Source organism: Entelurus aequoreus, linkage group LG20 (assembly GCF_033978785.1).
Source record: "Entelurus aequoreus isolate RoL-2023_Sb linkage group LG20, RoL_Eaeq_v1.1, whole genome shotgun sequence".
Classification (NCBI taxonomy): Eukaryota; Metazoa; Chordata; class Actinopteri; order Syngnathiformes; family Syngnathidae; genus Entelurus; species Entelurus aequoreus.
In genome coordinates, this window is record NC_084750.1 from 25631067 (window position 1) to 25655442 (window position 24376).

At 36.4% G+C, this 24376-nt stretch overlaps 1 protein-coding gene across 1 annotated transcript; it reads right to left on the reverse strand.

Annotated features, from left to right (window-relative positions):
• Positions 1 to 1122: 1122 nt before the first annotated feature.
• cmtm6 (CKLF-like MARVEL transmembrane domain containing 6) lies at positions 1123 to 15197 on the reverse strand. The gene is made up of 5 exons (XM_062029752.1): positions 15062 to 15197; positions 14455 to 14578; positions 4420 to 4596; positions 1781 to 1879; positions 1123 to 1663 (listed from the first exon to the last, which is right to left on the reverse strand). Exons 2-5 carry the CDS (start codon positions 14569 to 14571, stop codon positions 1487 to 1489), a joined length of 570 nt encoding a protein of 189 aa, XP_061885736.1. The 5' UTR covers positions 14572 to 14578; positions 15062 to 15197; the 3' UTR covers positions 1123 to 1486.
• Positions 15198 to 24376: the final 9179 nt, after the last annotated feature.

The window sequence follows — 24376 nt, forward strand, 5'->3', positions numbered from 1 at the left end:
AAAACAAGAAAACTGAAACTCAGCAGCTGATATTGACAATAAAAAGTTGTTCTTGCAAGTGTGTGATAAGAATTCAAACCATAACCAACCATGCATCACTATAGCTCTGGTCTCAAAGTACTGTCACATCACGCCGAGACTTATTTGGTGTCTTCCTGTGTGTAGTGTTTTAGTTCTTGTCTTGCGCTCCTATTTTGGTGGCTTTTTCTGTTTTGTTGGTATTTTCCTGTAGAAGTTTCATGTCTTCCTTGAGCGCTATTCCCCGCACCTGTTTTGTTTTAGCAATCAGGGCTATTTAAGTTGTCGCTATCCTTTTTTGCGGGGACATTGTTGATTGTCATGTCATGTTCGGATGTACTTTGTGGACGCCGTCTGCTCCACACGCTGTAAGTCTTTGCTGTCGTCCAGCATTTTGTTTTTGTTTACTTTGTAGCCAGTTCAGTTTTAGTTTCGTTTTGCATATGCAGGGACATTGTTGATTGTCATGTCATGCTCGGATGTACTTTGTGGACGCCGTCTGCTCCACACGCGGTAAGTCTTTGCTGTCGTCCAGCATTGTTTTTGTTTACTTTGTAGCCAGTTCAGTTTTAGTTTCGTTTTGCATAGCCTTCCTTAAGCTTCAACGCCTTTTCTTAGCGGCACTCGCCTTTTATTTTTGGTTTAAGCAATAGATACCTTTTTACCTGCACGCTGTCGTCTGCATATTGTGATCACGTCAAACCATGTTCCTGACATCTACAAAGCAATTAGCTACCTGCTGCCACATACTGATATGGAAGAGTACAACATGGTTACTCTGCCGAGCTCTAGACAGCACCGACACTCAACAACGGCAAATTTGCAGATTATTATTACTGGTTTGCAAAAAATATTTTTAACCTAAATAGGTGAAATTACATATTCTCCCACGGCGCACCAGCCAATATCTCACGGTACACTAGTGTGCCACGGCACAGTGGTTGAAAAACACTGCACTAAGGGGCAAAATATTCTTAAAAACGAATACCATACCTTGAAGAAAAACAAGTCAGAGCATTTTGACACAAACTGTGACATAAGACTTCCAAGTTTGTTTGTGTTTAAATCAAAGCTGCTGCAAGAAACACTTTATTGAATATGGGAAACATCCAATTTTTGGATTTCATCAACAATCTTTATTGATATTGTGCATTTCTTTACCACATTTTGTCTTCACGTGTAGTTGGCGAGGACGTCGTGTGTGTGAGAAAGCTGACAAAAAAGCATGAAAAGACAAAACTCGTACCGTCTAAACTCTTCCAACGATAACCCTGAAAGCTGAATATTTACTGCAAGTGCTGGTCTACCAGAACATCCTTACTGTCTGATTGATTCCTGAGTGGTGCACTCAGCCGGCCACAAGGCCTCAGTAGTACAAAGATTTAGAAAAAGGGTGCGAGAGCGCCGTCTAGTGGACTATCGTGCAACATGCCTGTCCTTCAGACGCACACGCAAGGAAAGTAAACAGTTATGGCACCGCTTTGGCGCCCGTGTTCAGCTTCTCTGTCTCTGTGGGAGGCTCCGCCGCCGACAGGTTGCTGTTGCTTGGCGCCGCCTTCTCGCCTTTGCAGAAGGGATGCCCGCAGGTTCTCCAGAATATCACCACGTCGAACAGGAACACCGCCGTTGCGAGGAAGCCGAACACCTGGACGGGAGAACGAGAAGCTGTCGTTGAAGGTCCGAAACCTGGGCAATGAAAACGGCGGGGGCGGCGAGGACAGAGGTGTGTCGGGAGGGAATAAGCTCGGTAGCGTGGTCTCACCGCAGCGCTCTTCTCCAAAGCCGTGCCGCCGTTCAGGGCTGCAAACACGATGGAGGCCAGGAGGAAGAGGAGGGCCATGGCGCTCGTGTACACAAAGTCCTCGACACAAAAGCAGAAGAACATCATCACAGTGCAACTTTGTTGCTTTTAATAATAGTGTCCCGATACCAAATGATCACTTCCGATACGAAACCACCATTGGAAGCTTGAGTACACTCCGAAAGAGATCTTAACCCGATACAATTATCAGCACAAATCATAGTTTTGTTTTAGTTTAGTTTTTTTTGGGCAACAATTTATTAAGCTCATGACATAGTAAGTTGAGTGATGCGGACACGTTTGTTATTGGATGTGGACTATCGTGGATGCCTTCTAAACCGCTTCTGCCTTGGAGACTTGGTACGTGTATGTAATGCAACTTTAGTAATTTGATACTTGTTTATATTGACTAATGTGCTGTTTTACACTGCAATATTGTACAATTAAGGACACTACGTATGTCTAGCTTGCTTGTGTGCTACTGTGTGCTTAGCTGTTGTGTATCTGCTAGCTCCTAGTAGCCTATAGCCTAGCATGTTTATCTTTTGACAGGCTAACCTCCTCCAACCTCCGAGGACAAAGCTACGAACAATGGGAGACCGGGCTTTATGCTCCGCCGCTCCCATGCTGTGGAACGCTCTCCCTGACCACCTGAGGGCACCACAGACTGTGGATGCTTTTAAAAAAGGCTTAAAAACCCTTCTTTTGAAAAAAGCCTTTTTTTTTTCTTTTTTTTTTAGATATATGCATACTAGTTTTAGCTATTTGGCTGTTGTAGTTTTAATTTTATTTTTTTATTAACTTTTTATTTTAATACACTGTAGCATTTTGAGGTTGTTTACTCAATGTAAAGTGCTTTTTACAAATAAAATCTATTATTATTATTTATTTTGTTCATGACTTGACTAAAATAGAAGAAATAATGTGCTCCATGGAGGACATTTACCATATTTTCGGAACTGAAGCCGCTACTTTATTCCAATGTTTTGAGCCCTGCGGTTTATAAAACGGCGCGGCTATATTATGTATTTTTCTTCGCCAACGGCCATAATGTTTTGTATACAACAAATAGTTTTCCATATTACACTGACAGGAGACACTGAATGGGTGTGTAATTGTCTGTGCCACGGGGCCATCTTTTGGACGAGTTCGCTGACTGCAGGTCGAAAATGTACTTCCTGGTTCATGCCTTGAACAGGAAGTAAAACCGTCCATAGCGTTTCTGCTTGAAAGGATTCTTCCTTCATCGCTCCAAGCAACGTTTGCAAATTTAACAATATAACTAAAACAGTTCATACTTACTAAGAGTCCCATGTGTGATGTCTGTAGATGTATTTTAATGCATATTTGTACGTGCTATCGCAATGTAATCAAGTTAGCGTCGTTAGCATTAGCAAATATGCTAACACGTTTACTAGTGTCTGTGTTAGTGTTATTAACTTAAAATGGCATTCTTTTTGTATTTTTTCAGTTTGGTAAATTAACCAAAACGTCACAGTGGAGTTATTGAGTCGGTTTAGCTGATTGGAGAGCCAGCTTCTGCAGCTAGTGCAGACCTGGGCAAATTAAGGCCCGGGGGCCACATGCGGCCCGTTGAGCTTTTCAATCTGGCCCGCCGGACATTCCCAAATAATTTTTTGAGATCTTTAAGATGGAAAGTGTAGCTGCCATTGTGATGTACAGTGATGTTTTCTAATGACAGTCAGTCTTGAATTATACAAAGTATTTCAATGGTTGGAATCTGTGCTTTGGGATGATATACCAGTTACTATGGTCATCTAATTAGTTACTATGGTCATCTAATTAGTTACTATGGTCATCTACGTCACAGCAGCTCAGACGAGGCACGAAGCAGTGTGGGCGGGAAGCGTTTCCACAGACGCGGAAGGAGATTTTCACAACAAAGTTCTAAAGCTTAGTGATGTATCAGATATACTGTATCAGATTTTAGGTGGGTTTATTTTGTACCCTTCGCGTTCATATTTCACAGTTTGTTGCATTTTTGTTGCGTTTCACTTGATTGTAAAATATGTCGATCGAAAGGGAGTGTGACATTCATATTTTGTCAATATTCAGTGTTTTATCCTTCATAGAAAAATGTAAAATTCCATTATGTTTTTTAAGGCGGTCCGTCATAACGTTTTTAGCATTCAATCAGACATTATTGTGAGGTTTTGTATTAGTGTTCCTAAAAATAGATATACCGACCCCCAGACACATTTTTTTCTCTAAATGTGGCCCCCCGAGTCAAAAAAATTGCCCAGGCCTGAGCTCCTGGGTCCGTGACAATGACTTCGGTTTTGTTTGATCAGCCGATTTACTGCTGTGTTACAGGAAATAATTATGGTATGTAAATAAACCTTTACAGAATCTTTCTGGGTAAATAACTGAGTTCACATTGTTTATATCTGCGACTTATATATGTGAAAATATTTGTTCTTCTAAAATGCGGTGGGTGCGGCTTAAACACCGGTGCGCTTTATAGCCCGGAAAATACTGGCCGTCGAGCTTCGCACAAGTAAACACGCTGCAGGACTGCTTGTATCTGAGATTTTACATGCAAGCCGGTATCACCCGGTTCCTTTTTTTGCAGAAATTACCATTTTGGACACCCAGGATGGTATCAGCTTTGTGTGTAGCTTGGTGGACAGGACGATGACGAGCGCCAAGGTGAAGAGGAAGGCGGCGAAGCTGACAAACTCAAAGAACTCCAGCGGCGTGCATTGGACGCAGGTGTAGACCAGCTCTTCCAGGATGAAGGCCACCAGCGACATCAGCTAATGGAGCACACAAAAAGGTTAGAGCAGCTGCAAAAATGGCGGCCACATCGGCATGTCGCTGCAAGGAAGACGCAAACACAATAAGTCCAGGAGGAGGCCTTCCCGCCTTTTTGCTAAATCTTGCGACATCGGAGGTCAGCCGCCCAGGAGATGCGCTGACCTCAGCGCTCTGCCCCTGCAGCACTTTCACTTCCCTCTGGACACTTCCTGTGCGGTGGAAGGAGGGAGGAAGGGCGAGTCGAGCCGCAGAAGCCACGCTCTGGTAGAGTGGCCGCGCCAGCAACTTGAGGGTTCCAGGTTCGATCCCCGCTTCACTGTCACTTCCGTTGTGTCCTTTGGCAAGACACTTAACCCACCTGCTCCCAGTGCCACCCACACTGGTTTAAATGTAACTTAGATATTGGGTTTCACTATGTAAAGCGCTTTGAGTCACTAGAGAAAAAGCGCTATATAAATATAATTCACTTCACTCTTCTGTCAGGTGTTCCGAATGAAGACGGCGCCGCAAAAAAGTATCACGACCACATGCAAGGCACTGCTAATCAGGTGGATGCGATCACTATGGTAACAACGTCAGTCATGAGACTTGGAATTCTAATCGTGCTTCCCAGTGAACGATTGGAGGAAACATCCTGCCAATCCTCGCCATTTTACACAAATTCAACCAATCCGTGTGTATAATCTGCAACCTGGCAACTTGGTCCCCCAGCCCATTTTGGCTAATCGGCCTCATTTTCACCAATCAAATTTGTGTGTGAATGCCGGAGCTGAACTGAAATGCAGAAGGAATGTAGAGTATTGTAGTATTATGTTTTAATGTGCAACAGGAATGGTTTAAATACTGAAGAATGCTTGTTTAAATGCGAGTGGAATGTACAAGGAAATAGTTGGAATGTAAAAATACTGTTATTGTTGGAAAAAATTGAATGTTGAAGATAAGAAACTACAGCAACGTACTATGAATTTAGAAATGAAAAATGTACGTTATAATAGTTAAATTATGAGACAAGGAAGTATGCATCCCAGAATGAACTCATTAAATTAACCTTCCTGGGTCAGTCCATGCTTTTTGGGGATTGGAACCAGGTCCTCCTGCTTGAAAGTCCATCATGCTAACCACTGTACTAAACAGCCAGGCTTTCCAAACTGTTTGCCGCTTTTTGACTAATTCTGGGTATAAATCAATATTTTCTCTTTACAATTAAATGTATTTATCTATATGACTCATAGATGTAAAAAAAATGTCAGGGGTTTGAACCCACATTAGTGGGATAGAAGGCATGTGTGTTATCCTCTCAGCCAACTCTGATAGTTAAAGAGAGCGATTCAGTGAAAGTATTGCTGTTTTGTTAATTTCAGACTGAATAAATGTTTTTTTACTACAACAAATTAATGTTTTGATTGTGTGGAATATGGACTTGCAGTCAAGGTTATTTTTAGGCGGAATAAATGGCAATCATAATAATTTTTTAGGGTTAAATTTAGAGATGTCCTTTTATCGGTCGATAAATGCTTTAAAATGTGATATCGGAAATTATCAGTAACGGTTTTTCTATTATCGGTATTGTTTTTATTTTATTTATTTTTATTAAATCAACATAAAAAACACAATATACACTTACAATTAGTGCACCAACCCAAAAAACCTCCATCCCCCATTTACACTAATTCACACAAAAAGGGTTGTTTCTTTCTGTTATTAATATTGTGGTTCCTACATTATATATCAATATATATCAATACAGTCTGCAAGGGATACAGTCCGTAAGCACACATGATTGTGCGTGCTGCTGGTCCACTAATAGTACTAACCTTTAACAGTTATTTTTAGTCATTTTCATTAATTACTAGTTTCTATGTAACTGTTTTTATAGTGTTTTACTTTCTTTTTTATTCAAGAAATGTTTTTTAATTTATTTATCTTATTTTTTAAAAAGGACCTTATCTTCACCAAACCTGGTTGTCCAAATTAGGCAAAATAATGTGTTAATTCCACGACTGTATATATCGGTTGATATCGGTATCGGTAATTAAAGAGTTGGACAATATCGGAATATCGGCAAAAAGCCATTATCGGACATCCCTAGTTTAATTTTTTTAACTGTCCTAATGAAGGCAAATGTTTTAATGGAGCAATGGTTTAAATTAGTTGAAAATGTGGGAGGAATAGTCAAAAGAAAAAAAGGGCAAAAAAAACCATGAAAATGATGATATACTGTAAAACGGGTAATATTGGGGAACATTTGTTGAACTAACGTTTGTTGTAAATCGAATGAACAGTTTGGGGAGTTAGAGGTGGACGAAAAACGCTACAGAAGAAAAATAATAAATTGATGAATTTTGGTGTTAAAGTTCAAGTACCAATGATTGTCACACACACTAGGTGTGGCGAAATTATTCTCTGCATTTCACCCATAACCCTTATTCACCCCCTGGGAGGTGAGGGGAGCAGTGAGCAGCAGCGTAGAATACAACAATTAGTTATGATTAATTCAAAACAGTAAAGTAATTTGACAATGAGCTCTGACTTCCGCCTATTGTCTACCTTTAAGTGTATGTGGTACAAAACAAGTAAAACATCAATACGATATTAGTTTGCAATTTTTGATTAAATTAAAAAAATAAACAATTACAAATTTATAAAATGACACGATTACATTTTATAGAAAAATTAATTAGAACTTCTTTTGCAACTTTCTGAAAAATCTGCTGCAAATTTAGGCATTTTAGGCCACAACAATCACAAAAAAAAGCCAGCGAAATCCTGGAGCGACTGAATAATGAAGATTATTAGGACAAATATAATTTATGTATTATTCATAGTACAGTAAAGCAAGGTTTTGCAATGCCACGTAATCCTTCCACATGGCAATAACTGATAATATATTACATGTACGTATTAACATTATGATTATCAATATTATAATATTACACTCTATACTGAAAACATTGCCTTGTTTCCAGGAGATGGATGACCAAATGATTAGGAACACAATTCATACATAATGATTAGTGTGACTCATTCGTGTAGTAAAACTACAAACATTAATACTACAGTAATGTATGCACTTCAGGTATATATTCAGGCCTACCAGTACTACATTTTGTTGTAATATATGCAGTTTCAGTAGGAATGTAGTATTATTTCTTGGAATAAATGCATGTCTCATCAAAATGTAGTAGTTTTTGTAACAACACATTGCACATGTACTAGCAGTACTATTATTAGTACCGTAGATCAATGGTATTGTTGATAATTGCTGTAAAACTCCCGACGGTCTGTATTACCGTTTTTTTAAATTAAAATGATAGCACTGCATTTTGATACATTCACAGACTGACTGGCGCCAGCTCGCTAGCTTAAATGCTACCATGAAAACAAGAGAGATTAATGTCTTTCCCCTCTAAGAAACGCCATACCCCATTTTAAACTTACAGTATATAAACACACTACTGTCTGAACAACTAATTTAATTGCGTTTTAGAATTCTAAATGCAACAGTCCTCTTCATAAATATTTAAGAGTTGTGATTCTAATGAGATGAAAAAGTTAAAATATATTTATCATAATTTTTATTCTTAGTACTTTGTTAACACTTGTAATCTGAATTGCCTCCTTAACTATTTCATATTCGTAAATTGTTTAATTTATTTGCTTAATCCATTCTATAATGTAATTCCACATACTGATATGCTAAAGGTTATAAGTGTTGTACTTGCATGCAAATGTTTTAAATTAGATTTTTCTCTAAGGTTATTGAGAATAATTGTTGTACATTCTTGGGTAGCAGGTTGGTTTGCTTTGTACATACTTTTAGCTGTTTGCAAATGCACCAAATTATTGACTTTCAATATTTTGGTTTCAATAAATGACTGGTTCAAATGTTCTCTATATCCAACACTATGTATTAGTCTAGCTGACTTTTTTGTAACACAATTAGTGAATGAAGTGTACTTTTGTAGTTATTTGCCCATATTTCTGCACAATAACTCAGATATGGTAACACTAGCAAGCAGTAGAGAATATGGAATGATTATTGGACCAGAACATATTTTGCTTTATTCATTATAGAAATATTTCTTGCCACCTTATGTGGCATATTTTTATATGAGATTTCCAGTTCATTTCATCATCAATCATTACGCCCAAAAATGTTTTTTTTTATTTCACCCTTTCAATGTCTACTCCGTCTGTTTGTAGTTGTGTTTTACTTTCTCTTCTACTGTTACCGAATAGCATTATTTTAGTTTTACTGACATTCAAAGATAGTCTACCATCTCTTTCATTTATTATTTGTATTATCTTCTGTGTGTTCTCTCCTGAACAAAGCACAGTCACATCATCCGCAAATAATACTAACTTTAGGTCCTCTGTAACTTTTGCAAATGTCGTTTATATAAAGATTGAGCAATTTTGGTTCCAGTGTAGTACGTCACAAGATATATTTAGCTCTGTAGATGTGTGTTCACCTAGCTTCACATATTGCTTCCTGTTGGTTAAGTAGCTTCTTTCCCAGACCCATCCTCTGATGCCACACCGTTCTAATTCATCAACAAAGATATTATGAGTAATTGTGCCTAACGCTTTAGTCAGATCCATAAATACTGCAGCTGCACATGGTTTACCATCCATTGCATTGGTGACTTCCTGTTATTTTCAGTAATGCCATTGATGATGAAATGTTAGCTTTGTATCCGTATTGGTTCTCCGCAAGTGTTCTATTTTGTTTATGAAAACGTCCAATTTTTTGTTGAATAACTTTTCATTGATTTTAGAAAATTGTGTGAGCAAAGAAACAGGTCTGTAATTTATAAATTGACGTTTGTCTCCAGTCTTCAAAGTCAGTACAACTTTCATTGTAGCAATATGGTTGATATAGTTAAGGATTTTTGTGATTTCTGATCGTTTGTGAAAACACCAAAGGGACTTTTGTACAGTTGACGACAGAGCTTGTCGTCGTCGTTTTGGCTTGTCAATAAAGAGGTAGTTGATTCATCACCCCCTTTGTTTGTTTCATACACAGTTTGTGAATCGAGGTTCCACTGTGCTATGTGTATGTAGCAGAGGTGTGGACTCGAGTCACATGACTTGGACTCGAGTCAGACTCGAGTCATGAATTTGATGACTTTAGACTCGACTTGACAAAATGTAAAGAGACTTGCAACTCGACTTAGACTTTAACATCAATGACTTGTGACTTCACTTGGACTTGAGCCTTTTGACTTGACATGACTTGCTACTTTCCCCAAAACCTAAAGCTTAAAAAGTTATTTGGGAGCGCTCCGTAGCTTTCATTTTGTACGTGTCTGTCTATCAGCGTGTGTGCTGCGTGTCAGCGTGTGTGCTCTCAGTACAACAGCCAATCAAATTAGATCTACATTGTTTTCATCACACAGCATTCAGCCAATCAAATTGCAGGACAACCAATGAACAAGAGTTGTCAAACAACGCGCCAGTGAGAAAGATTTATACCAAAGTTGGTTTCGTTCGGGTATAAAAACTACGACTTGGTCAACAAAAAACGAATTGCCGTATGCAAATCACGCAGTTCGAATATTACAGACGGAGACGCAACAACTTCCAACTTCGTTCGACATTTGAAGTTGCACAAAGAAGGGTAAGTTTTGAATGTAAGCTAACGTTTATTGGCTAAGTAACATGACTTTTATTTGCTGTGTAGTTAAATCAGTGAGGCTGTAAACTCACTGCTAACGTTATAACCATACACATCTTATAAGTAGACGCAGCATCGAGCGCTACTGCCTACTGGCGCAGACGAGACGCGGGGCCGCCATCTTGGAGTGGTGATCCGCTCCACTCAGTGCAATTCATTTGGCAGGAGCAATGAACTGTCAGCGCATTTAATTCATTTTACCTCACTGAATACCAGTCATTTTCACGCGCTTTTTTGTCATACGTGTAGTTATGATAACGGACACATGTTTTATTATTCATAGTTTGCTTAACAGTAATATAATATTCTTATATGCTATAAGTGACCAGACGTCCGAGATCAAAACTGGGAATATAAGCCCAGAGAAGGGGGAAAAAAACGGTCAGCTATTTTTAAGTTGAAGAAACAATATGATTACGTTATATATACATGCGTATATCCTACATAAACAATGTATGAATACATTAGATATCTATATATCTATAGACTGTATCTCTGTTGCTGCAGCAGCAGAGAGTTTATTCTGTCTTGACACTTTGTATTGATATTTTGTATTACATTCTTCCCTTAAATGATCATGTTTACAGTGTTTGTTTTATATGTATTTTTTATTTATGTCGCTTTGGATAAAAGCATCTGCCAAATACTTAAACATATATAAACACCTGAAAGTCTTTATATCAGCTAAAACCACCAATCTGTTTCACTGCATTCAGAATAAAATCAAATGCTGTCTTACCCAACAATGTTAATATTTGAATATTGTTACTTGAAGACTTATTCCTGGTTACAATTATACTGTTAAGAAAGTATTGTCTTATATTTTGCCTAAAAAATCAGTGGCGGCTGGTGAATTTTGTTTTAGGTGGGGCTGAAAGTTTGTAAACCAAACCCCTGTAGGGGCGTCATCCTCCCCCAGAAGATTTCTTTGTGATTTTCACATACAAATATTGAAGATCTTTGCTCCTTCTCAACTCTGTGGTAATGTTATTTTCATAAAATACAACCAATAGTACATTAATGTTAAATCTTACTTGTGAAAAGTAATCCCCCGATTCGTATTTTCAACAGTCCGCTCATTTGAGCAGGAAAACGCTGAACACCAGCCCGGCATCTTTGTTTTCTACCTGTCAACTGTCAGTTTAGGCTGCTCGCCGGCTCCTCATCACCACTTCCAGATGCAAATTGCTCGCGTGACAGCAACCAATACCGCATCTACTTATAAGATGTCTATGGTTATAACGTCATTGCAAACACGGCAATATGTTGCGTCCACTGCAGTTTGCTACCTTATTCATACTTTTTGTCAAGTGATTTTTTTAAGCAGGGTTGCATGAGGTACCTATACATAACGTTACGTTAATCAATGTATCACACACAGTAACATAACGTTAGACGGCGGTCAGCAGCACCGCATATTTTAGCCACCTACAAAAAGACAAACATAGTCAAATAAAGGTCAGTTAAAATGTATACTATATTAAGAATATGTGTAGATATTGCATAGGGCCCTGACATCTAAAAAGTACAACTCTGTTCATTGTTATGTTCATGTATTTGTTATGTTTTTCATGTGTACGCACACATAAATACACATACAGTATGAGATGAGATCAATGAGATAAGGTAAGAACAGAATAGAAACTGCTGTGGAACTAGTTACAATGCAATATGCCATGGAAATACAATGTTAACACTTGTGTACAAATAAGTACAGTTGCACTTGTTTTTGCAAATGTGTTTATTCTGTAAAGGAATGAGTTAAATGTTTAAAATTGTTTAAACTATTAAAATGACTGGTTAATAGTGCTATTATGAATTGCTATGTCAGTACTTTTTTTCCCCTGCTATTTCAAATGCACTTGTTTTAATAAATAAATACAGCGGTTTAAAAGCATACACAATCTGTGTAAAAATATTAGTCTGTGGTTAAAAGGACTTGAAAGGACTCGAAACTCAAAATGCAGGACTTGTGACTTGACTTGAGACTTTCCAGTCTTGACTTTGGACTTGACTCGGGACTTGCCTGTCTTGACTCGGGACTTGACTCGAGACTTGAGGGCAAAGACTTGAGACTTACTTGTGACTTGCAAAGCAATTACTTGGTCCCACCTCTGGTATGTAGTAATGTGCGCAGGTAGTATTAGTACGAGTAGTACTATGTGTAGTACTGTGCACAGGGCGCTCGCTCACTCACCACTTGCAAGACTGCAGCTGCACATGGTTTACCATCTATTGCATTGGTGACTTCCTGTTTCTTTTCCATTGATGATGAAATGTTAGCTTTGTATCCGTATTGGTTCTCCGCAAGTGTTCTATTTTGTTTATTGAAAACGTCCAATTTTTTGTTGAATAACTTTTCAATGCCATCCATCCATTTTCTACCGCTTGTCCCTTTTGGGGCCGTGGGGGGTGCTGGAGCCTAGCTCAGCTGCATTCGGGCGGAAGCCATGGTACACCCTGGACAAGTCGCCACCTCATCACAGGGCCAACACAGATAGACAGACAACATTCACACTCACATTCACACACTAGGGACAATTTAGTGTTGCCAATCAACCTATCCCCAGGTGCATGTCTTTGGAGGTGGGAGGAAGCCCGAGTACCCGTAAGGAACCCAAGCAGTCACGGGGAGAACATGCAAACTCCACACAGAAAGATCCCGAGCCCGGGATTGAACTCACGACTACTCAGGACCTTCGTATTGTGAGGCACATGCACTAACCCCATTTTAGAAAATTGTGTGAGTAAAGAAAAAGGTCTGTAATTTATAAATGGACGTTTGTCTCCAGTCTCCTAAGTCAGTACAACATTCATTGTAGCAATATTTGTTTTAATTTTAAATTTTTATTTAGCCTTTATTTAACCAGGTAATATCCCATTGAGATCAAAGATCTCTTTTCCAAGAGAGGGCAGCAGCAAAGTTACATTAAAAAAACAGTAAACAACACAAAAAACATCACATTTACAACATTAAAACTTGCTCACATAACACATGTGCATACAGACAAGGTAGACTGCAATCCTTTCACAGAAGCTTTAAACTCATTCAATGTAACAAGGGTTTGAAGTTTAATATTCGATTGTAGGTTATTCCAAGTCTTCGGTGCTGAAAACCTAAATGCTTTCTTGCCCAGTTCAGTTCTTACTTTGGGGACGACAAATTTCAGAACATTCATTGAACAAAGATTGTGACTAGATTGTGTAATATGGTTGTTATAGTTAAGGATTTTTGTGATTTCTGATCGTTTGTGAAAACACCTAAGGGACTTTTGTACAGTTGAGCTTGTCGTCGTTGTTTTGGCTTGTCAACAAAGAGGTAGTTGATTCATCAGCCCCTGTGTTATGTTTGTTTGTTACACAGTTTGTGAATCGAGGTTCCACTGTACTACGTGTAGTAATGTGCACAGGTAGACTATAAAATCTGCTACACCTCCCTGATACCAAAGTACATGTCAAACTACTTCCATAACGTAAAAGACTGCCATAACCACAACACCAGGGGGAGTTCCACAAACCACGTTAAACCCAGATTCCGATCTAACAAAGGTCTTAACTCATTCTCCTTCTATGCCACATCAATATGGAATGCACTCCCAACAGATGTAAAAGAAAGTGCATCTCTATCCTCCTTCAAAACCGCACTAAAACACCACCTCCAGGCAACTTCAACCCTTGACTAACACCCTCCCCCCTCCACGGATTGTAAATAACCAAATGTATTTCTAATGTATATACTTGTTCTTATGCTATCTGAACTCACTATGTTCTCTGCTCGCTGTACATATCCTACAAAGTCAGACCTACACTGTTTCAATGCCCATTTCTTTGATGATGCAATTGTTGATGACTGAAGTGCTGATATCAACCAAACCCTCCTCATCCCACCCCCCGGATTGTAAAAAATGTGAATAATTCAATGTATATACTCTGATAATTAACTTGTGTGATGACTGTATTATGATGATAGTATATATTTGTACCATGAATTGATTTACGTGGACCCCGACTTAAACAAGTTGAAAAACTTATTCGTGTGTTACCATTTAGTGGTCAATTGTACGGAATATGTACTGAACTGTGCAATCTACTAATAAAAGTTTCAATCAACCAATCAATACTAGTATTAGTGCGAGTAGTACTAGGATTAGTACTGTGCACAGGGCGCTCGCTCACTCACCACTTGCAAGACTTTGAGGATGAAGCGTTTTGTGCTCAAATGTTGTGAGGGGATGAGCAGACAAGACGAGCCTGGGTTTGGCGCCGTGGTGGGCGAGTAAACCTGATCGGAGGCCATGTTGAATCTGAGGGACACGGTGACAACAACATCAACTTCCTGACGCTTCATGTTAGTGGACTATTACTACAATCAATAACAGTACTATTGTGCATTCGATTTAAGCGGATAACATAAAGGTCTACTTTCACAGCTCAATGAAAACTAAGAAGAAAAGAGAAAGCGAAAGTGTCAAGTAAATGATCTGTTAACTACTTAATAACGTCACACACAGTGAGTACTTGCGTGCTTTATGGCGTAAATTCAATTCGAAACTCAAAATTAATTTCTTCAAAGGAAATATTGTTGATTAATCGTCCTTGCATTTCGCAGCGTCATTTCCTTTGGACAAACTGCGTACATATAAGTGAAGTGAAGTACTTATAAGTGAAGACGTAAACAAAAAGCCAAAATGTGTAGAATTTTTACAACTTCAGCGGAAAGAAAGTTATTGTCGGCTGTAAAATGCTTAACAACATTACAAACTCGCGTGAACAAAGAGTGGACTCACCGCTCACGTTAGTTCGTGTCGAACAACAACTTTGTCGTACTTAACTTCCCTCTGAGCGCCAGCGAGTGACTCGCAGTTCCGCGTATAGCCTTTTGGCTCTGGCGGTAACAACCACCGGAAATACGTCACAACTTCCGACCGCGGCCATTTTTTTTTGTAAACACAACTTTTTATTTTTTATTTTTTATATTTTTTGTCCTGTCCAGCTTCTCAGGCAAATCATATGGTTGATGTAGATGCCCATATCGGCTCTACAAATTTACTTTACAAAAGAGAAGTGTGGGATACTTCTCTTGTTGCCTTACTTGTATTTGACTTTGTTAAATGTATTTATATTATCATTTGGAGCAGGAGGGGCTATAAAGAGAAAAAAAAGGAAGACAGAGGGGGAAATTGTGGGGACACTACTTCTGACAAGCCCACACTTACATGTTAGATCAGTGGTCCCCAACCACAAAAGAAATAACAATTTTTTATTTTATTTATTTTTAAATATTTTTTATTAAATCAACATAAAAAACACAATATATACATTATATATCAATATAGATCAATAAAGTCTGCAGGGATACAGTCCGTAAGCACACATGATTGTATTTCTTTATGAAAAAAAAATTAAAAATGTTTAAAAAAAAAAAAATAATAAAAAAAAATAGCCCCCCGGTCCGTGGGACACATTTTCAAGTCCGCAGCTACAAAAAGGTTGGGGACCACTGTGTTAGATCCAGAGGTGGGACCAAGTCATTGCTTTGCAAGTCACAAGTAAGTCTCAAGTCTTTGCCCTCAAGTCTCGAGTCAAGTCCCGAGTCAAGACAGGCAAGTCCCGAGTCAAGTCCAAAGTCAAGACTAGAAAGTCTCAAGTCAAGTCCCAAGTCCTGCATTTTGAGTTTTGAGTCCTTTCAAGTCCTTTTAACCACAGACTAATATTTTTACACAGATTGTGTATGCTTTTAAAACGCTGTATTTATTTATTAAAACAAGTGCATTTGAAATTGCAGGAAAAAAAAAATAGTGCTGACATTGCAATTCATAATAGCACTATTAACCAGTCATTTTAATAGTTTAAACAATTTTAAACATTTAACTCATTCCTTTACAGAATAAACACATTTGCAAAAACAAACATTAACATACTATTGGTTGTATTTTATGAAAATAACATTACCACAAAGTTGAGAAGGAGCAAAGATCTTCAATATTTGTATGTGAGGATCACAAAGAAATCTTCTGGGGGAGGATGACACCCCTACAGGGGTTTGGTTTACAAACTTTCAGCCCCACCTAAAACAAAATTCACCAGCCGCCACTGATTATGATGCATTCTCATTTTAGGCAAAGTATAAGACAATACTTTCTTAACAGTATAATTGTAACCAGGAATAATTCTTCAAGTAACAATATTCAAATACTAACGTTGTTGGGTAAGATATAATTTGGTTTTATTCTGAATCCAGTGAAACAGATTGGTGGTTTTAGCTGATATAAAGACTTTCAGGTGTTTATATATGTTTAAGTATTTGGCAGACGCTTTTATCTAAAGCGACATACATAAAAAATAGATATAAACAATCACTGTAAACATTATCATTTAAGGGAAGAATGTAATACAAAATATCAATACAAAGTGTCAAGACAGAATAAACTCTCTGCTGCTGCAGCAACATAGTTACAGTCTATAGGTCCCTAAAATATATAGATATCTAATGTATTCATACATTGTTTATGTAGGATATACGCATGTATATATAATCTAATCATATTGTTTCTTCAACTTAAAAATAGCTGACCGTTTTTTCCCCCCTTCTCTGGGATTATATTCCCAGTTTTGATCTCGGACGTCTGGTCACTTATAGCATATAAGAATATTATATTACTGTTAAGCAAACTATGAATAATAAAAACGCCAAAACATGTGTCCGTTATCATAGCTACACATATGACAAAAAAACGCGTGAAAATCAGTGGTATTCAGTGAGGTAAGATGAATTAAATGCTCTGACAGTTCATTGCTCCTGCCAAATGAATTGCACTGAGTGGAGCGGATCACCACTCCAAGATGGCGGCTCCGCGTCTCGTCTGCGCCAGTAGGCAGTAGCGCTCAATGTTGCGTACCCTTATAAGATGTCTATGGTTATAACGTTAGCAGTGAGTTTACAGCCTCACTGATTTAACTACACGGCAAATAAAAGTCATGTTACTTAGCCAATAAACGTTAGCTTACATTCAAAACTTACCCTTCTTTGTGCAACTTCAAATGTCGAACGAAGTTGGAAGTTGTTGCGTCTCCGTCTGTAATATTCGAACTGCGTGATTTGCATACAGCAATTCGTTTTTTGTTGACCAAGTCGTAGTTTTTATACCCGAACGAAACCAACTTTGGCATAATTGTTTCTCACTGGCGCGTTGTTTGACAACTCTTGTTCATTGGTTGTCCTGCAATTGGATTGGATGAGAGCTGTGTGATGAAAACAACGTAGATCTAATTTGATTGGCTGTTGTACTGACAGCACACACGCTGACAAGCAGCACACACGCTGATAGACACAGACGTATAAAATGAAAGATACGGAGCGCTCCCAAATAACTTTTTAAGGTTTGGGTTTTGGGGAAAGTAGCAAGTCATGTCAAGTCAAAAGGCTCAAGTCCAAGTGAAGTCACAAGTCATTGATGTTAAAGTCTAAGTCGAGTTGCAAGTCTCTTTACATTTTGTCAAGTCGAGTCTAAAGTCATCAAATTCATGACTCGAGTCTGACTCGAGTCCAAGTCATGTGACTCGAGTCCACACCTCTGGTTAGATCCACTATGGGCTGGACTTTCACAATATTATGCTAGATCCACTCGACGTCCATTGCACCGGTCGCCCTAGAAGGTAGGGGTGTGGGTAAAAATCGATTTGAATTCAAATCGCGATTCTCACATTGTGCGATTCAGAATCGATTCTCATTTTTTAAAAAATCTATTTTTTATTTATTTATTTAAATTTTTGTAATTATTCAATCCAACAAAACAATACACAGCAATACCATACCAATGCAATCCAATTCCAAAACCAAACCCGGCCCAGCAACACTCAGAACTGCAATAAACAGAGCAATTGAGAGGAGACACAAACCAAAAGTAGTGAAACAAAAATGAATATTATCAACAACAGTATCAATATTAGTTACAATTTCAACATAACAGTGATTTAAAATCTCTCATTGACATTATCATTAGACATTTATAAAAATACAAATAAAAAGAACAATAGTGTCACAGTGGCTTACACTTGCATCGCATCTCATAAGCTTGACAACACACTGTGTCCAATATTTTCACAAAGATAAAATAAGTCATATTTTTGGTTCATTTAATAGTTAAAACAAATTTACATTATTGCAATCAGTTGATAAAACATTGTCCTTTACAATTATAAAAGCTTTTTACAAAAATCTACTACTCTGCTTGCATGTCAGCAGACTGGGGTAGATCCTGCTGAAATCCTATGTATTGAATGAATAGAGAATCGTTTTGAATCAGGAAAAAAATCGTTTTTGAATCGAGAATCGTGTTGAATTGAAAAAAAAAAAAAAAATCGAATCCTGACCCCAAGAATCGATATTGAATCGAACCGTGGGACACCCAAATATTCACAGCCCTACTAGAGGGGGTGGGGGGGTCACCCACATCTGCGGTCCTCTCCAAGGTTTCTCATTGACATCCCACTGGGTTGAGTTTTTCCTTGCCCTGATGTGGGATCTGAACCGAGGCTGTCGTTGTGGCTTGTGCAGCCCTTTGAGACACTTGTGATTTAGGGCTATATAAATAAACGTTGATTGATTGATTGTTTGACATACAGACATACATCTGAGAAGCGCTTGCTTTCTGAAAGCACTCCATCACTGTGGCAGGGCATCTGTCGTTTCATCCTGGACAATATTCATGACAAGTTTGGGCTTTGTCTTAAAGATGTGCAATTTGGATTTAAACAGTATGAAAAAAAAATTGAAAAGGAATTTTACCTCTGAAACCTCATTATATTATTGGCTGAGTTTTATATTCATAAATGTAGGTTTATACCTGACCTTTGATTGATTGATTGAAAGAAACTTTTATAAGTAGATTACACAGTTCAGTACATATTCCGTACAATTGACCACTAAATGGTAACACCCGAATACGTTTTTCAACTTGTTTAAGTCGGGATCCACGTAATCAATTCATGTTTTTTTGTGCCTTTAAAAAAGAATTAGAACTTTACTTTAAAACGCTTTCTAACTCTAACAACCAAAAAGCTGTGAAAACTATGATGCTGTGTTCCAAATTTAAATTATTTACGGAACTTGTGTGAGCCTATGGCTTTACATTTTGTTACATATATATATTTTGCATTTTATTTTAGTTGCTTTATTGCGTTTACAACGCTCTTGCGCTCTTTTGTACTGTTTTTGTATTGTTTCTCTACATGTTTTGATTATTATTATTTCTTTGCTTGTATGTAACTGTTGCATATTATAAATAAAGGTTTATAAAAATCCCCCCCAAAAAATTAAGCGGTTGCTTTCAGTAAAAACATATAGTCCTAGCCTTTTAATTGAAAACATGTGTTATTTATTTATGATGTTTTTATCAGTTCTATTTAATCTCTTCTTATTTTAATTAGATCCTTTAGATCAGTGGTCCCCAAACTACGGCCCGCCAGCTTCCATAATCCAGCCCGCGGGAAGTTTTTTATTTTAATTTATTTTATTATCATTATTTTTAATCTGTCCCTTATAATCCATTTTCTACCGCCTGTTACTCTTTGGTGTCTCCTAGCCGCTCAGGCAAATCATTTGTCTAAAAATGTCTTTTCCCATCGATAACATCGCGCTTGTGCCGCAGTGTCGGGCGAGCACGCGGCAAGTGTGCGGTCTTTCAGTCAATTAGTGCGCAATAAATATATATATATATATATATATATATATATATATATATATATATATATATATATATATATATATATATATATATATATATATATATATATATATATATATATATATATATATATATATATATATATATATATATATGTATATTAGGGTTGTACGGTATACCGGTATTAGTATAGTACTGCGATACTAATGAATCATAAAAAGTACCGGTCCTCCACGGACAACCCCTAACATCCACTGTAATGATACCAAGTACAGGAGCGTATCTAGTCGATACTACTATGATTACGTCGACATTTATTGGCATCACAACCTCTTCTTTCGTTTAAACAAAATGTATATTATGTTTATAAAGTCAGGAAATATGTCCCTGGACACATGAGGACTTTGAATATGACCATTGTATGATCCTGTAACGACTTGGTATCAGATTTATACCCAAATTTGTGGTATCATCCAAAACTAATGTAAAGCATCCAAACAACAGAAGAATAAATGATTATTACATTTTAACAGAAGTGTAGATAGAACATGTTAAAAGAGAAAGTAAGCAGATATTAACAGAAAATGAACAAGTAGATTAATAATTCATTTTCTACCACTTGTCCTTAATAATTTTGACAAAATAATAGAATGGAAAATGAAACAATATGTTACTGCATATGTCAGCAGCTAACAGGGGCGCCGCTAGGGATTTTGGGCCCCATGAAAAGAATCTTTACAGGGCCCCCAACACAGCGGCAACACTTTTTGATGCTATTTTACATACAATTATGCATGTAAATGGTATTTTTGACTATCATGACCATATTTTTTTTAAAAGAAGAACAGCATCACAGTTGACATTATTTTTTCTGTATTATAATTTCATCATCATTAGGGGCCTCTCTGGGCCCCCCTCCATCATGGGCCCCTAGAATCCGTCTCCTTTACCCCCCCCCCCTTTTCGGCGCCACTGGCAGCTAAATTAGGAGCCCTTATTTATTAATGATTAAGTGATTAACAATTAATTGTCTGTGACTTGTAAGTGATTAATCAGTGAATTATCAATAAATTGTCTGTGAATTATGAATAATTAATCAATGAATTAGCAATACATTTTTAGTAAATTATGAGTGATTAATCATTAAACTATAAGTGGTTAATTAGTTATTTATCTGTGGTTGAGTAACTAATTAGTAAATTAACAATACATTACCTGTGACTTGTAAATGATTAATCAGTGAATAAACAATACATTTTCAGTGAAGTGTGAGTGATTAATCAGTGAATTACAAGTGATTAATTAGTGAATAAACAATAAATGATCACTGAATTTAAGAGTGACTAATGAGTGAATTAACAATGAATGATCAGTGAATATGTATGAGTGATTAATCAGTAAATTATCAGTGTATTACAATTGATTAATCAGTGAATTATGAGTGATTAATTAGTTATTTATCAGTGTATTATGAGTGACTTATCGGTGAATTAACAATGAATTATGAGTGCATTATGAGTGATTAATCAGTGAATTCGGAGTGATTAATCAGTTATTTATCAGTGATTGAGTGATTAGTTAGTGTATTAACAATGAATTACCTCTGAATTGTAAGTAATTAATCAGTGAATTACCAAGAAATTATCAGTGAATTATGAATAAATAATCAATGAATTAACAATACATCTTTATGAACTATAAGTAATGAATTATTTATCAGTGATTGAGTAATTAATTAGTACATTAACAATAACATACCTGTGACTTGTAGATTGTTAAAGAGTGAATTATAAGTGATTAGTTAGTTAATAAACAATAAATTATCACTGAATTATGAGTGACTAATCAATGAATTAACATTGAATTATCTGTGAATACTTATGAGTGATTAAGCAGTAAATTATCTGTGAATTATAAGTGATGAATCAGTTATTTATCAGTGATTGAGTGATTAATCAGTGTATTAACAATTAATACATCTTTATTGAATTATGAGTGAATAATCATTGAACTATAAGTGATTAATTATTTATCAGTGATTGAGTAATTAATTAGTACATTAACAATAACTTACCTGTGACTTGTAAATGATTAATCAGTGAATTATAAGTGATTAATTAGTGAATAAACAATAAATTATCACTGAATTATGAGTGACTATTCAGTGAATTAACATTGAATTATCAGTGAATACTTATGAGTGATTAAGCAGTAAATTATAAGTGATGAATCAGTTATTTATCAGTGATTGAGTGATTAATCAGTGTGTTAACAATGAATTACCTCTGAATTGTAAGTGATGAATGAGTGAATTAACAATACATTATCGGGGACTAATCGGAGAATTATGAGTGAATTATGAGTGATTAATCAGTGAACTTCAGTGAATTTGTGAATCGATTCGGTGCAACAGCTCCCCCCCGCGACTCCGAGAGGGACAAGCGGTAGAAAAATGGATGGGCGCACCGAGTCAGGTCTTGCAGTACTGCCATGGTCCTGTAGGGGGCGCCACAGCACGCTGCTGTGAGCGCTCTTAGGGTGCGAGAGGGGGGGCTGTTTGTGGGTGGGGGCACCATACGGGCTTTCCCGCTCCTAAGGTGCGAGAGGCGGCGTGAGGCTGAGAGGTTCTCCAGCTGCCCGAGGAGGAGGAGGAGGATGAAGCCGACCGATTAGAAGGGAAAGTGGAAACTTGGTGACGGCGTCCTCTCCTCGCACCTGAGACCAGGTAAGAACCTGGCAACACCAGACTTCTTCATCTTCCTCTCCATCCTCCTCTTCCTCATACCTCAAGCATGATCTTCTTCTTCTTCTTCTTCTACATACAACCATCATCACATAAAACTGACCTATTTGTGCACCTTCTTATCTGCTGCTTTTACATTATTATAGTATTTACAAGAGTTTGCTTGTATCATATGTACATTATATTGTTTACAAGAGTTTACATGTATCATATGTACATTGTAGTATTTAGAGTAGTTTAATTATATCATATGCACATTATAGTATTTTCAGAAGTTTATTCATATCATATGTACATTAGAGTATTTACAAGCGTTTACATGTGTCATATGTACATTATAATATTTACAATAGTTTACATATATATTATAGTATTTACAAGAGTTTACATATAACATATGTATATTATAGTATTTACAGAAGTTTATTTGTATCATATGTACATTATAGTATTTACAAGAGTTTACATGCATCATATGTACATTATAGTATTTACAAGAGTTGCATCATATGTACATTGTAGTATTTACAATAATTTACATATAAACTCTTGTAAATACTATAATGTACATATGATACATGTAAACTTTTACATGTATCATATGCACATTATAGTATTTACAAGAGTTTACATGTACATTATAGTATTTACAAGTTTACTTGTATCATATGTACATTATATTGTTTACAAGAGTTTACATGTATCATATGTACATTGTAGTATTTAGAGAAGTTTAATTATATCATATGCACATTATAGTATTTTCAGAAGTTTAATTATATCATATGTACATTATAGTATTTACATAATTTTATTCATATCATATGTTCATTATAGTATTTACAAGAGTTTACATGTATCATATGTACATTATAATATTTACAATAGTTTACATATATATTGTAGTATTTACAAGAGTTTACATATAACATATGCATATTATTGTATTTACAGAAGTTTATTTATATCATATGTACATTATAGTATTTACAAGAGTTTACATGCATCATATGTACATTGTAGTATTTACAATAATTTACATGTAAACTCTTGTAAATACTATAATGTACATATGATACATTTAAACTTTTGTAAATACTATAGTATTTACAAGTTTACATGTATCATATGTACATTATAGTATTTACAAGAGTTTACATGTACATTATAGTATTTACAGAAGTTTATTCATATCATATGTTCATTATAGTATTTACAAGAGTTTACATGTATCATATGTACATTATAGTATTTACAATAGTTTACATGTATTGTATGTACATTATAGTATTTTCAGAAGTTTAATTATATCATATGCACATTATAGTATTTTCAGAAGTTTATTCATATCATATCTACATTATAGTATTTACAAAAGTTTACATGTGTCATATGTGCATTATAATATTTACACTAGTTTACATATATATTATAGTATTTACAAGAGTTTGCATATAACATATGTATATTATAGTATTTACAGAAGTTTATTTATATCATATGTACATTATAGTATTTACAAGAGTTTACATGCATCATATGTACATTATAATATTTACAAGAGTTTACATGTAAACTCTTGTAAATACTATAATGTACATATGATACATGTAAACTCTTGTAAAGACTATAGTATTTACAAGAGTTTACATGTATCATATGTACATTTTAGT

Excerpts from the sequence above, each read along its gene's own strand:
- cmtm6 (XM_062029752.1), bottom strand. The coding sequence starts at position 14,571 with ATGGCCTCCGATCAGGTTTACTCGCCCACCACGGCGCCAAACCCAGGC. Across the intron at positions 4,597-14,454 it reads TCCTCAAAGTCTTGCAAGTG|CTGATGTCGCTGGTGGCCTT; the intron begins GTGAGTGAGCGA and ends GTGCTCCATTAG. Across the intron at positions 1,664-1,780 it reads CTTTGGAGAAGAGCGCTGCG|GTGTTCGGCTTCCTCGCAAC; the intron begins GTGAGACCACGC and ends TCTCCCGTCCAG.